At 46.1% G+C, this 15,831-nt stretch overlaps 1 protein-coding gene across 5 annotated transcripts in view; it reads right to left on the bottom strand.

Annotated features, from left to right (window-relative positions):
- Nucleotides 1–15,307, bottom strand: part of btbd11b (BTB (POZ) domain containing 11b) — a 176,078-nt gene extending 160,771 nt beyond the window's left edge. For 2 of the 5 annotated variants that reach the window (XM_059978598.1, XM_059978600.1), the window contains exon 1: nucleotides 14,378–15,307. In XM_059978598.1, coding sequence (XP_059834581.1) covers nucleotides 14,378–15,203 — 826 coding nt within the window. In that variant the 5' untranslated portion in view covers nucleotides 15,204–15,307. Of the gene's footprint in view, nucleotides 1–13,803; nucleotides 14,266–14,377 lie in introns of those variants that run through there. The other 3 variants (XM_059978597.1, XM_059978599.1, XM_059978601.1) reach the window with 2 other exon arrangements.
- Nucleotides 15,308–15,831: the final 524 nt, after the last annotated feature.

Below are 15,831 nucleotides of genomic sequence, written 5' to 3'. Positions count from 1 at the left end.
CTGAAAGGAAAAAATAAAAGATATTAAAGATTGAAATAGAGCTGTTTCCGAAGATGCAAGCAAAGGAGTTGCCTTTTAGCGCCATCATTAATCTGCTCCGCCTCCAGATTCCCAAGAACCTACTCCCTAGTAAAAGCAACAGAACTGAACCCCAATCAGTGATCACAGAAGTAAAGCAACTGTTATGCTACCAAGCCCCCACCTAAGGTCAAGAGTCCATGTTATCGCAAAAGAGATCCATTGAAGAGAATGATAAAGTGGGATAGAAGCAGTTCTTAAGTCTGGTTGTATGCACTTTCAGCATTTTGTATCTTCTGCCGGATAGGAGAAGGGTGAAGACCTGTCAGGGGAAGAATGATGAAATATGAAGAGTAAAATGTGCAATGGTCATCCAGACCCACAACTTTGTGCAATTAGCAATTTGGAATATGAGGTCAGAGTGTGGTGAGTCTGTGGAATTCATTGCCACAGGTGGCTGTGTAGTCAAGTCCTTGGGTACATTTAAAGTGGAGGTTGATAGGTTACAGGGAGAAGGCAGAAAAATGGGATTGAGGAATAATAAATCAGCCATGATAGAATGGCAGAGCAGTCTAATGGGCTGAATGGCCCAATTCTGTCCTTGTGTCTTATGGTCACCCCAATTTCCAAATGATCCATATCCTGTTGTATCGTTTAATAATCTCCCTTGCCAACCACAACTTCAAATTTTCATGTTGTCAGAAAAATTAAACAACTTCCTAAAAATACTGTTCTCCTCCACCAGTTCAGAATCAAAGTTTAATTGCTTTGTCATCTGTTTCCCTATTTCAATTTTTCCTGCTTGGTTGTAATTGCTTTCATGAGCTTTCACGTTTTCTAAGTTATTATCATGCATTTCCTGTGCTCCTGCCAAATTCACCCTCACAGATTCCCCTTGATCTTTCTGAACCAAAGGGTCTTCTTGGCCTTATTCAGCCAAAAATATTGCATATGCAATATTATTGCTCATTTATTACTATCTGTCCTTTTTCTGTATTTGCAATATTTGGCGAACTTTGCACATTGAAAAACAATGCTGGAGGAACTCAGCAGGTCAGGCACCACCCATGGAAATGAATAAACAGTTGACGTGTTGGGCCAAGGCACTTCAGGACTGGAAAGGAAGAAGGAAAGAATAAAAAGGTGGGGGGGGGGGGGGTAAAGGAGGATAGCTAAAAGGTGATAAGTGAAGCCAGGTGGGTAGCAGAGGTAAAGAGCTAGAGAAGGAGGAATCCAATAGTTGAGGAGAGTGTATCACAGGAGAAAAGGTAGGAAGAGACCCGGAGAGTGGTGATAGGCAGGTGAGAAGAGGTGAAAAGTCAGAGTGGGGAATAGAAGGAGGGGGGGGAGAAGAAGGAATTTTTGTTTTAAACTGGACAAAATCAATATTCATACCATCAGAGTGGAGGCTAACCAGATAGAAAACAAGGTGCTGTTCCTTCACCCAAGGGTGGCCCTCATCATGGCACAAGAGGCAGTCATGGACCAAAATGTTGGAATGGAAATTGGAATGAAAATGTTTGGCCAGCAGGAAATTCCACTTTTGGCATCTGGAGTGGAGGTGCTCAACAAAGCAGTTCACCCCCAATTTACAATGGGTCTCGCCAATGTTGAGGCTGCATCGGGAGCACCAGGTACAACAGATGACCCAGTAGATTTGCAGGTGAAGTGTTGCCTCACCTGGAAGAATAGTTTGGGGCCCTAAATGGAGGTGACGGAGGAGGTGAATGGGCAGGTATAGCAGTTTGCCTAAATTCAGGAATAAGTGCCAGGAGAGAGATTAGCGGCGAGGAACGAATGGACAAGGGAAATTACAGAGCGAGTGATCCATGCAGAAAGTGGGAGGAGAGAGTAAAGACATGTTTGGTGGTAGGATTCCTTTGGAAACGATGGAAGTTGCAAAGATGATGTGCTAGATAGAGGTGGTACACAAGGACAAGACAAACTATCACTGTTAAGGCAGCAGGATGATGGGTAGGCATGAATGTTTGGGAAATGGAGATGTGGGTGAGGGCAGAATCAATGGAGGAAAGGAAACTGTTGTTCTTGGGAACAGATCCTGGGAACAGATGAGCAGAGATGAAGGAACTGATAAAGGAATAGCATTTTTACAGGAGACAAGGTGGGAAGATATAGTGGAGACAACCACAGGAATCAGTAGATTGATAAAAGTTGTCCGCCAATAGCATCTCCAGAGATGGAGGCAGATCAGGGGGAGGGAGGTGCCAGAAAGAGACTGAGTGAATTTAAGGGTGGGGGTAAGTTGGAGGCAAAGTTGATAAGCTCAGCGTGGGTGTGCAGGAAGCAGCACCAATGCAGTCATCAATGTAGTGCAGGAAGAGTTGGGGAAGCATAACTAGGGAAGACCTGTTCTACAAAGCCACTGACATTGCCAGGGTCATGTGGGTGCCTACAACTACCCCTCGAGCTCGGAGAAAGCGGGAGGAGCCAAAAGAATTGATGAGGGTGAGGACTAGTTCTGCCAGACAGAGGAGGGTAGTACTGGGGGAACTGGAGAGCTTGAAGGCCTTCTTGACAAGGGATACAAGTGTATAGGTGCTGGGCATCTGTGGTAAAAATGAGATGGCCAGGGCCAGAAAATTGAAACTTGAGGAGATTGAGCATGAGAAGTTGTCTCAAATCAACTTCCTACCTCTTTGCTTCATCCAAGTTTCACCTATCACCTTGCAATTCTCTCTCCCCTCCCTCCGCCTTCCAAATCTACTCAGCTTTTTTCTCCAGTCCTGCTGATGGGTTTCAGCCTGAAATGTCGACTGTACTTTTTTCCCCTGCTGATGGCTCACTGAGCTCCTCAGGCGTCTTGTGCGTGTAGTTAGGTGACAGGTGGCTGAGAAAGGTATAGGGCTGGAGAGAAAGCAATATGATAGAACAGAGTGGACCATAGGAGAAAGGGAAGGAGGGAAGCCAGGGGATGGCAATAGTCAGGTGAGAAGATGCAGGAGGCCAGAGTTGTTGTTTTGATAGATTCATTGTTTCTTTGCATCTACTGTGTATGCCCACAAGAAAATGAATCTCAGGGTAGTATATGGTGACATACTGTATACTTACTCTGTTAGTAAATTTACTTTGAACTTTAAAATTCCAAACTACTCCCAATCATCAGACTGTTTTTATTTTCTAGCAAATGCCTCTTTGGATCTGATAACAACATATTGGAAGGACTCAGTGAGTCAGCCAGCATCTATGGATGGGAACAAACAGTTGATGTTTTGGGCTGAAACGTTTCATCAATCCTGATGAAAGATCTCAGCCCAAAACATCAACTGTTCATTGTGTGTGTTACTTTGGATTTCCAGAATCTCTTACGTCTTGGATCTATTAGCAGTTCAAGTTCATTCAACTGTACACATGTATACAGCCAAATCAAACAATGTTCCTCTAGACCAAGGTACACAACACATTACTCGCACACAAAACACAGTAAATATTACAAGTAAATTAACTAATTAAGTGCATTTGCGACAAAAGTTAAACAATAAACAGTATAACACTACTACCTGATTAGACCTGGGTGGTGGCAGCGAGATTAGTCATCTTACAGCCTAAGGGCAGAAGATATTTCCCATCCTTATGGCTAAAAGTATCCTTAACTTTTGGCTGCTAAGGTTGAGGTCCTTTCTCTTGTTTTTGTGCCAGAAGAGAACAAACAAATATTGCAGTTTCTGTGTTCTGAAATACCTTTTAATGAAACCAGCCAGTTCACTATTCATACCTTCGTAACTTCCCTTGTTTAAATTTAGAAATCCAACTTCAGCATAAACTATTTCACTATTGATTTGTGAGGAATTTGATCATGATCTTCAAGGACCCTGTACAAGGTTAATAGCCACTTGTCAATGAGCGACGCACTGTTTATTGCAGTTTCTTCATCTCCTTACCTAAGGAATCTTGTAGACACTCTAGAAATTCACCCTCAGCACTACTGTTGCCAGTTTATGTTGATAGGTCAATAATCCTGTGGTACTCTTGTTAACAACCAACCTCTAGTTTCCTGCTGATGGCGACATTACCAAAAGAACGAGGCCTATAGACAACTGCCACCAACCATCTTCACACCATTCCCAGTCTACACCTTTCCTTTGGGTCATCAGGCAGATCACCTAAGCCTCAGCTGGTCCTGTACTCGTCACCAGGATGGGTGAGTTATTTAGTGATACAGCATGGAACAGGCCCTTCTGGCCCACCAAGCAACTCGGTGACAACCTGAGTCTACTCACAGAATTTACATTAACCAACTAACCTACTAACTAGTACATCTTTGGACTGTGGGAGGAAACCCGAGCACCCAGTGGAAACTCATGCACTCACGGGGAGAATATACCAACCTCTTTTTACACTACTTATTTAATCTTTTTATACATTGTAATTTATAGTCTTTAGTATTATGTATCACAATGTATGCTTGCTGTAAAGCAACAAATTTCATGACATATGCCGATGATATAAACCCAATTCCGATTCTCTTTACAGACGGCGCCAGAATTGAACTCCAAAGCCTGGAGCACCCCAAGCTGCAATAGTGCCTAGCTAACCACTACTCCAATTGCTAGTTAGCTTTGGATGGCATGGGCTGGGGATTCAGTGAATAGATGCTCGGGGGAAGAAATGAGAAATGATTAACATCAATGTCTGATGTCCTCCTTAGATGCGGTCTAATCTGTCTACACATCTGCTGCTGTTTTACAGAAACAGCAAGTGGAGTATTTAGAAAACCACATGACCATCAAATAAATATAAAGACAAATTAATACAGCAATGTAGAGTTAAACTACCTGGTGTTAATGCAATAAATCTTGCACAAAACTTCAATTCAACTCAGCCACAGCTGTGAAAGGAAGAGGGTTGGACATGGGGCAAGCAACCCCATTCTGTGAAAACCTAAAGAAGCTCCAAGGACTCTGTTGAGCTGCTGTTGGTGGTCTTCGCCCCAGGAGGGGCGAGGGGCTTACATAGTAAAACTTCAACTTAACACTGAGGAGTTGTAAACATCTGGCTAAATTGGGACAAAGTGGGGAGAAAGGGATATTTTGGCAAAGCACAACTCAGTGACTAAGGCATCACATTAGACTGTGATCTGCAAGAATCTGCCAACAGTGGGACCACAGGATTTTAACATTATTACTGTTCCATCCCAAAGACACCAGTGACCCAGGCAACTAACCAATGGTGAGGATCAGGGGTCTGGACTCCAGCAGTCAAACCAGAACCTCCCTCAGAACTAACAACACACATGGTGGTAGGAGCAAGAACAGATGTTAAACCCCAGTAACTTGGGGCACTATGGTGACATAGCAGTTAGCATGACACTTACAGCCATGGTGTTCCAGTTTGGAGTTCAATTCTGGCATCCTCTAACCAAGTTCTATGTTCTTCCTGAGTGTATGTGGGGGTCCTCTAGGTGGTCTAGTTCCCTCCTACATGTGGATTAATTAATCATTGTAAATTATCCTGTGATTAGGCTCAGGTTAAATAGGTAGGTTGTTAGGCGGTACAGTCATTGGGCTGGAAGGGCTGGTGCATGCTGCCTCTCTAAGTAAATAAAAATAAACCTGAAATTGACACTGAGTTCTGATCTGTAGTTTAACAATTTGTAAGTGGCCATATTAAAACATTACTTCAACCTCCCACCATTCCCTTCATCTTTTCACTTACAAGAGGACATGTACAGATGTTGGAAATCCGAGCAACACACAAAATGCTGGAGGAACTCAGCAGGCCAGGCAGCATTCATGGAAAAAGAAAAACGTTTCGGGGATAAACCCTTTAGCAGTCCTGCTGAAGGGTCTCAGCATGAAACTATACTCTTTCCACAAAAGCTGCCTGGCCTGCAGATCTCCACCAGCATTTAGTGTGTGTTCCTTCATTTGCCTGGTGTTGAGGGTTAGTTTACAAAATGTTTCTACTTTTTCTTCTGTGCCAAAGCCTCAGGATCAATCCATGCATGAGAAACAGTCCCAGTCGCTCACCTAACCTCACAGAGCAGTTTCACTGAGCTATAATGAGATATGAACACCTCAGCTACTGTCGAAAGATCAGAGGGGAAATATCACTCGAGAGCCTGGTTTTAGAAAGATTAAACACTCTTATCCATCAGCCTTGTTACTCAATTCAAACAAAATTGCCTTTCACCAACTGAATCCTCTACTCCAAAGATGCAGAGGGCCAGTGCCTGTGAAAAGAGCCTGTTGGCTTCACACCCAATTAAACGGAGGTGGTGTCTCAGTGGCAAGCAGCATTTCAGGCAGATGGGTAATGGCTGGCAGCTCATCTAGGGGAAGGAAACCTTGAACTTTGCTGCTAAACCCACTCATGGGGAAGGCAGTGGGAATAAACCCGGAGGAAAAATCCGGAGCTGGAGTCCCTAAAGCAGACCTACATTGTGTTCAACGCTGACAGTATGATATCCATATCACACTGCCCTGACTTGCATATAGCCAGCTAGAACACAATATCCATGGTTGATCCCGACCAATAGAGGGTCTATTCAAGCGGCTTAGTAATGTATCCAACACATGACAGCTCCAGCTCTATCACCCTGAGTTGTCTAGACTGGAGCCACAACAGCAAAACCTGAACTAATTTCCCTAATAATAATAATTGTTCAACTAAATACTGATACCACCTCTAGGAGTAAAAGTTAACATGGAGCTGAGACTGGAAGGGAGGCTGAAGCCAGGTCCTGATGAAGGATCTCAACCCAAAATTACAGCTGTTTACTCCCCCCCCCCCCTCCACAAACACTCTCACTCCAGCTCCAATTCCCAATTGGCCTTCATCAATCGTAGAATTGAATTTAGGAGCTAAGAGGTAATGTTGCAGCTATATAGGAGCCTGCTCAGACCGGACTTGGAGTACTGTGCTCAGTTCTTGTTGCCTCACAACAGGAAGGATGTGGAAGCTATGGAGAGGGTGTAGAAGACCCACGATCCTCAAAGTTTGCCTCGCTCTTAAATTGGTGACACTACTTTTAAACCATAATCCCTAGTTCCAGAGAAGATGAGAGAAAATTTCTCCTGGTAGGGCTGACCAAAGTTTTTACTACAAGTACATCCTCCTTTATTCACTCACAGGATACCAACATCACAAGCGAGACCAGAGTTGCTGTCTGTCCCTCATCGACTTTAAATGGAAATACTTGCTGAGCCTGTGAGAATTAACCAGATTACTGCATCTGAGATCACCAAATCATTAGACATTTCATTAGGCCCTTCAGCCCACTGAGTCCATGCCAACCCCTCAACAATCCTAAGCAACACACAAAATGCTGGAGGAATTCAGTGTCAGTTGTTCAAAAGCAGTGGTTTGTCACTGAGTTGGTGAGAAGCAAGCAAGACATTTTAGAACTATTTTGCTCACTGCAGTTTCAAGCATTCGGGTTTCAAAGTTCAAATTTTTAAATCAAAGCATGTTTATGATATAAAACCTTGAGATTCATCTTCTTGCAGGTGCACACAAAACAAAAACACTAGAATTCACTAAGAATACAAGAGACCCCTAGATATGCAATTAGGTAAAGCGGACTATCATATTAAAAGTAACAAAAACACATGGAACATGAACTACAGAGTCTCATAAAGTGAATGTACAGCCACAAAGTCCATGACGTGAGTAAAACCAGCCCAGGAGCCCAATGAACTGCAGAGTCAGTTCAGTGCTGAAGTGTGAGAAGCTCATGGGCTGCAGGGCAACAACCTGGTAATGTGGGACCCAAGACTCCAGCAAGGAGAGGGAGACTGCTCAAATGCAGGCCGGCAGCACTGAACACCAGTTTGTTTACCGCTCGCCCTCGACTACTTTAATCTTGACGCTTTAATCGGCGCTGAGTAATGGAGTCGACCATAGGCTCATCTTGGAGAGCCAGAAGTGACTAGGAAAGAAAATGAAGAGTTTTTGTCCTTTCAGAGTTGTCCCAAATAAGCAGCTCCCAGCTCTTTGTAAATACCTTTATAATATACTGTTGCTGTGGACCTCTCAAACTACCTGTTAAATAATTAAGTGCTGGAAAATGTCTTTGCTTGAGTTAACACCAATAGCCAGTGTGGGGATTCCTGCCCAACATCTGGTGCCTCAGCAGTGTCAGTATGCACCTGGGACACCAATCATCCAGAATGCCCAAAACCCAAACCACCATCAAGGACTTCTTCAAAAGGTGATGCCCCAAGAAGGCAACATTCAGAAGGACCCCAACATTCCATGACATACCCCCTTCTCATTACTACCACCAGGGAGGAGGTACAATCAATATCCCCCCACCCACCTCAAATTTCTGAACAGTTCACGAGCCTATGAACGCTTGCTTGTGATTTTTAGAACTTAGTAAGTCAGGCAGCATATATGGTGGGGAAGAAACAGTTCATGTTTTGGGCCTGATCGATGCTGTCTGACCTGCTGAGTTCCTCCAGCAGTTTGGGTGTGTTGCTCTGGATTTCCATCTCCTGCAGAATCACATTTATAACTTGTTATTTTTATTCTTTATCTGTTACTTATTTCATATTCCTATTGTAAATGATAGTCATTGTAATGGACTTCTACCAGAAAACAACTTTCACAACACACAATACATTGGTGATAATAAACCAGATTCTGACTGAGCTCTACATATCACAGACTCACAAACCGGCCGGGAGGATACAGGATCAGAAGATCAGAGGAGGTGACGAATCAGCATGTAGGAGGGAGATTGAAAAGCTTGCTGAGTGATGCCACAACAACAACCTTTCATTCAACGTCAGCAAGACCAAGGAACTGATTATTGTCCTCAGCAGGAGGAAACCAGAGGTCCATGAGCCAGTCCTCATTGGAGGATCAGAGGTGGAGAGGGTCAGCAACTTTAAATTCCTAGGTATTATTTCAGAGGACCTGTTCTGGGCCCAGTATGCAAGTGCAATTACAAAGAAAGCACGTCAGTGACTCTGCTTCCTTAGGAGTTGGCAGAGATTCAGCATGACAGGAACATAGAAAATCTACAGCACAGTACAGGCCCTTCGGCCCACAAAGTTCTGCCGAACATGTCCCTACCTTAGAAATTACTAGGCTTACCCATAGCCCTCTATTTTACTAAGCTCCATGTACCTATCCAAAAGTCTCTTAAAAAACCTATCATATCTGCCTCCACCACTATTGCCGGCAGCCCATTCCACACACTCACCACTCTGAATAAAAACTTACCCCTGACATCTCCTCTGTACCTACTCCCCAGCACTTTAAACCTGTGTCCTCTTGTAGCAACTATTTCAGCCCTGGGGAAAAGCCTCTGACTATTCACCCAAACAATGCCTCTCATCATCTTGTACACCTCTATCAGATCACCTCTCATCTTCCGTCACTCCAAGGAGAAAAGGCCAAGTTCACTCAACCTGTTTTCATAAGGCATGCTCCCCAATCCAGGCAAAATCCTTGTCAACCTCCTCTGCATCCTTTCTATGGCATCCACATCCTTCCTGTAGTGAGGCGACCAGAACTGAGCACAGTACTCCAAGTGGGGTCTGATCAGGGTCCTATATAGCTGCAACATTACCTCTCAGCTCCTAAGTTCAATTCCACGATTGATGAAGGCCAATGCACCGTCTTAACCACAGAGTCAACATGCACAGCTGCTTTGAGTGTCCTATGGACTCGGACCCCAAGATCCTTCTGATCCTCCACACTGCCAAGAGACTTGCCATTAATACTATATTCTGCCATCATATTTGACCTACCAAAACAAACCATTTCACACCTCTGGGTTGAACTCCATCTGCCACTTCTCAACCCAGTTTTGCATCCTATCAATGCCCCGCCGTAACCCTTGACAGCCCTCCACACTATCCACAACACCCCCAACCTTTGTGTCATCAGCAAGTTTACGAACCCATCCCTCCACTTTCTCATCCAGGTCATTTATAAAAATCACAAAGAGTAAGGGTCCCAGAACAGATCCCTGAGGCACTCCACTGGTCACCAACCTCCATGTAGAATATGACCAGTCTACAACCACTCTTTTCCTTCTGTGGGCAAGCCAATTCTGGATCCACAAAGCAAGGTCCCCTCGGATCCCATGCTTCCTTACTTTCTCAATAAGCCTTGCAAGGGGTACCTTATCAAATGCCTTGCTGAAATCCATATACACTACATCTACCGCTCTACCTTCATCAATGTGTTTAGTCACATCCTCAAAAAATTGAATCAGGCTCCTCAGGCACGACCTGCCCTTGACAAAGCCATGCTGACTATTCCTAATCATATTATTCCTCTATAAATCCTGCCTCTCAGGAGCCTCCCCATTAACTTACCAACCACTGATGGAAGACTCACTGGTCTATAATTTCCTGGGCTCCCTTTCTTGAATAAAGGAACAACATCCGCAACCCTCACATCCTCCAGAACCTTTCTCGTCCCCATTGATGATTCAAAGATCATCGCCAGAGGCTCAGCAATCTCCTCCCTCACCTCCCACAGTAGTCTGGGGTACATCCCATCCGGTCCCGGTGACTTATCCAACTTGATACTTTCCAAAAGCTCCAGCACATGTTCTTTCTTAATATCTACATGCTCAAGCTTTTCAGTCTGCTGTAAGTCAGCACTACAATCACCAAGATCCTTTTCCATAGTGAATACTGAAGTAAAGTATTCATTAAGTACCTCTGCTATTTCCTCCAGTTCCATACTCACTTTTCCACTGTCACACTTGATAGGTCCTATTCTTTCACATCTTATCCTCTTGCTCTTCTTGTAGAATGCCTTGGTGTTTTCCTAAATCCTGTCTGCTAAGGCCTTCTCATGGCCCTTTCTGGCTCTCCTAATTTCCTTTTCAAGCTCCTGCCTGTTAGCCTTATAAGCTTCTAGATCGCTAATATTACATAGCTCTCTGAACCTTTTGCAAGCTCTTGTTCTTGACTAGATTTATTACCGCCTTCGTACACCACAGTTCCCGTACCCTACCATAACTTCCCTGTCTCATTGGAATGTACCTATACAGAACTCCACACAAATATCCCCAGAACATTTGCCATATTTCTTCTGTACTTTTCCCTGAGAATATCTGTTCCCAATTTAAGTTTCCAATTTCCTGCCTGATTGGCTCATAATTCCCCTTACTCCAATTAAATGCTTTTCTAACTTGTCTGTTCCTATCTCTCTCCAGTGCTATTGTGAAAGAGATAGAATTATGATCACTATCTCCAAAATGCTCTCCCACTGAGAGATCTGACATCTGACCAGGTTCATTTCCCAATACCAAATCAAGTACAGCCTCTCCTCTTGTAGGCTTATCTACATATTGTGTCAAGAAAGCTTCCTGAACACTCCTAACAAACTCCACTCCATCTAAACCCCTCGCTCTAGGGAGATGCCAATCTATACTTGGGAAATTAAAATTAAAATCTCCCAACACAACAACTCTGTTATTATTACACTTTTCCAGGATTTGTTTCCCCATCTACTCCTCGATATCCTTGTTATTATTGGGCAGCCTATAAAAAAACCACCCAAGAGTTATTGACCCTTTCCTGTTCCTAACCTCCACCCACAGAGACTCCGTAGACAATCCCTCCATGGTGTCCACCTTTGCTGCAGCCGTGACACTATCTCTGATCAACAGTGCCATGCCCCACCTCTTTTGTCTCCCTCCCTGTCCTTTCTGAAACATCTAAAACCCAGCACTTGAAGTAACCAATCTTGTCCCTGAGCCATCCAAGTCTCTGTAATGGCCAGTACATCATAGCTCCAAGTACTGATCCATGCTCTAAGCTCATCTGCTTTGTTCACAACACTCCTTGCATTAAAATAGACACATCTCAAACCTTCGGTCTGAGCACATCCCTTCTCTATCACCTGCCTATCCTCCCTCTCGCACTGCCTCCAATCTTTCTCTATTTGTGAGCCAATTGCCTCTTCTCCAGTCTCTTCAGTATGGTTCCCACCCCCCAAAAATTCTAGTTTAAACTCTCCCCAGTAGCCTTAGCAAACCTCCCCACCAGGATATTGGTTCTCCTGGGATTCAAGTGTAACCTGTCCTTTTTGTACAGGTCACACCTGCCCCAAAAGAGGTCCCAATGATACAGAAATCTGAATCCCTGCCCCCTGCTCCAATCCCTCAGCCACACATTTATCCTCCACCTCATTTTATTCCTCTACTCACTGTGGCGTGGCACAGGCAGTAATCCCGAGATTACTACCTTTGTGGTCATACTTCTCAACTTCCTTCCTAACTCCATGTAGTATTTTTTCAGAACCTCTTCCCTTTTCCTACCTATGTCATGTGGTACATATTGGTACCAGACCTCTGGCTGTTCTCCCTTCCACCACAGGATATCTTGGACACAATCTGAAACATCCCGGACCCCGGCACCTGGGAGCAAACTACCATCCGAGTTTCTTTCCTGCATCCACAGAGCTAAAACTTTAACAGAAAATCCTACAAAAAGTAGTGAACACACAGGTAAAGCCCTCCCATCCACTGAGGATAGCTACAAGGAACACTGCTGCAGGAAAGCAGCAGTGATGTACCTGCTCACAATATTTTGGTGCAGTTAAAAAGGAAAGACTTTGCCTATATTTCAGAGTTTGAGATTTGATTTGTCTCCTAAAACACATCAAGGACATTAAGGAGCAGCAGCTCAAAGAAGCGACATCAATTATTACACACCCTCCACCATTCCTGATGTGCTCTCTTCTCATTGTTACTGTCAGGAAGGAGGTAAAAAAATAAAAAATAAATGTAAGTTTAAAAAAAAGGAAGGAGGTACAGAAGCATGAAGGTATACATTTAGCAATTCTGGAACAGCTTCTTCCCCTCTGCCATCCAATTCCTGAATGGACACGACTTAAATTAGTGCAAAAATAAAAATTAACTATTTAAGACACATACTGTAATTCAATTTTTAATCACGTATTGCATTGTATTACTACAGCAAAGTTAACAAATTTAACATGTGCCAGTGATATTAAACCTGATTCTGTTATTGAGGGGGTTGGCCACAGGGGCACTCTGCACCTGCTCCTTAAACCCTTTTCCCTCCCTGACTGTCACCCATTTTCCTGTGTCCTGCACCTTGGGTGTAACTACCTCTATGTCCTATCTATTAACCATTTAGCCTCTCAAATGGTCCGGAGTTCATCCAGTTCCAACTCCATAATGTGGATTGCTAGTAGCTGCAGCTGGATGTACTTCCCAGGAGTACAGTTGTCAGGAACACTGGAGATCTCCCTGCCTTCCCTCAGGGAAGAGGAGTATTCAACTATCTTGTAAGAATTTTTCTGAGAATTAACAGTAGATTTATTTTGTAATGAACAATTTTTTCTTTGCACTGTCCGACTGCAGGAAAACAAACTAGAGGTCATACAAGTTTGTAACCAATAACCGGGGACAGTGCCAGGCCTGGCTGCAAAAGGAGGAAGGATCTTCAATGGGCTTCACCCTGAAAGACTGTCCCAGGACAGAGGACTCCGGTTGTCAGCCTGTGCCCAGGAAGGGAGATAGGCTTGAGAACAAAACCAGAATATGGCTTCACCTTTCCCATTTCACGCAGCCAGATAGCGAGCTCCTCCCCCTCCGTCCCTGCAACGAGCCCAGCGAATGGTCAGTCACTCCCCGACATCCCGTCAGGAAAGCTGCGTACAGCGCTCCTGCCGTCTCATTCCGGCCCTTGAAGGGCCGCAAACTTTTCAACTCTTAACTATCACTCACTCCTCACTGCCATCTGACATAGCACGACTCTGTGAACATCACGGCCCAGTCTCAGCTGTTAAACACATCTTGTATGCAACTTTCACAACACATAGTACCTTGGTAAGACGTCTTCTATCCCGTCCTCAAGTTCAAATTTACTCATTATTCAACTATTACAGCCAAGCGAAGCAGCCTGCTCCGGGGGCAAAGGTGCAAACTATTACCAAATGCTCACAGTTCGCTACACATAGCACATATGGTTTCGACAGCAGAAAAAACAGTCACAGAAAGGAACAGTCCAAGTCCCCGAGTTCCTCTGCCTCAATGCCCCTCACATGACCTCCACTTTTCTATCATCCGCCAGCATCTACCCCCTTCGTGTAGGCTAGCAACCTGAGAACAGCCCAAAACAAACCAGCCGCCCTCGCCCAGGTCATCCCATAACCTCCAGAGCAGGCTGCTCCAATAGGACTTCCCATGGCCCCACATATCCTAGACTCCGTCTCCGTCGCCCACAGCCCCAGATCAGGCTCAGGATTCGCGGTCCCATCCATCACAGACCACTCAACACCCCGTCGCCCGCATACCCCGAGTCTCCCCACGAACTCTAGCCCTAGGATAGACTGTGCCGCGACTCTGGGACCCCACCCCAGTCTCACCCACCACCAACGGCCGGTGGCGGGCACTCACCGAGAGCCGTGTGGACGCAGTCGAGGTAGCGATGCGGTTCGCAGAGACCCCGCAGATCGGGCTGACTGCCGAGGGAACGCTCCATCTGTTGAGGGGTGATGGCGGGGCTGGGTCCAGTTCCGGGCTCGGTGCCAGGCGGAGGGGTGAGGCGGGCACCCAGCTCTAGCAGCAGGCTCTCGATCGCAGCGGCCAGGTAGACCGCGGCGTGCGGATGGAGGCGCGGGGCCAGACGACTGTCGAGCATCCAGCGGAAGAAGCGACCGACGGAGAGGGCGAGGCCACAGCGCGCTGAGGTACCGAGGGCGAACCCGCGGGCGCTGCCCATGCTGTGCAGGGAGAGAGCGGCTAGACCGGCCGAGAGGCAGCGACGGGCGAGTGGCCGGGGCAAAACGATGCGCAGGGCGCTGCGGACTTCGGGACCGCCGCACCGGGCGAAGCGGCGGCTCAGACGCTGGGCCTCGCCGGCCAGGCGGAGAAGCGGTCGGCCCAGCAGGCGGGACAGGTAGAGCAGCGAGTGGCGCGGCCAGTGGCCCGATGGGTGTTGGCGGCTCAGGGCGGCCTGTAGCTGCTGCAGGTCCCAGGGCGGCTGATCCAACTCGGGGAGCTGGCCGTACTCCAACCCCTCGCCGCCGCCCAGCCCACCCGCCGCGTTCCCCTCCACCTCTCCCGGCTTGAACTCGTGGGCGGCGGCGGCGGCGGCGGCGGCCGCGGGCTCCGAGCTCAGCGACAGGCTGGACGAATGCAGCGAATCAGCGGTGCCACCATAGCCAGAGTCCCGACTCAGGTCCTCCAGCGCCCGGCCCATGGTTTTAACCCGGCCCGCCATCGCCACTCTGCATGGTGGCCGGCGAGACCTCGGGCATACTGGCGCCTGACAGCCAAGAGCGGCACTCCCGCGGCTAGTCTTCCCCGCCCACCCCTGGCCAATCACCGACTCCCACGCCTCTGATTGGATGTCGTATGCCCAATGGACTCGCGCACCTGAATAGGGTGTAACGCAGGAGCAGTAGAACGGAGATCTCATTGGTTACAAAATTTAAAGGTCCCGAGAAGGCAGAGTCTCTGGTAGCTGTGATTGGAAAGAAGTTGTTTAAAAGGCGGAGCCATGCGATAAATTCACCCAGTTGGACAAGGATTGGTCAAAAGGCGCTTAATTGACCGCCTGGTGAACAGTGATTGGTTAAAAGTTTTATTAAGGAGCGCGTGGACAGGGGTAGATTAAAAATTGTTTCTGGGCTCCCCAGAAATTCAAGTTTATTGTCATTCAACATGTATACCGCCAAATGAAACAATTAAGGTGCGCCACACTGTTCATATAACCTCACACAAAGCAATATTACCACAAATAACTTAATAAATAATTTAATATAGTTTGGCGAGCATTTGGTCCATGATGACAGACGAGAAAAGCTCGTTTAACCCAATAGCCGTTTTTATTGCATAAGGTTAATAAC

The sequence above is a fragment of the Hypanus sabinus genome, chromosome 8, assembly GCF_030144855.1.
Source record: "Hypanus sabinus isolate sHypSab1 chromosome 8, sHypSab1.hap1, whole genome shotgun sequence".
Classification (NCBI taxonomy): Eukaryota; Metazoa; Chordata; class Chondrichthyes; order Myliobatiformes; family Dasyatidae; genus Hypanus; species Hypanus sabinus.
The sequence above is the reverse complement of the archived record's forward strand: the minus strand, read 5'-3'. Positions and strand labels throughout refer to the sequence as shown.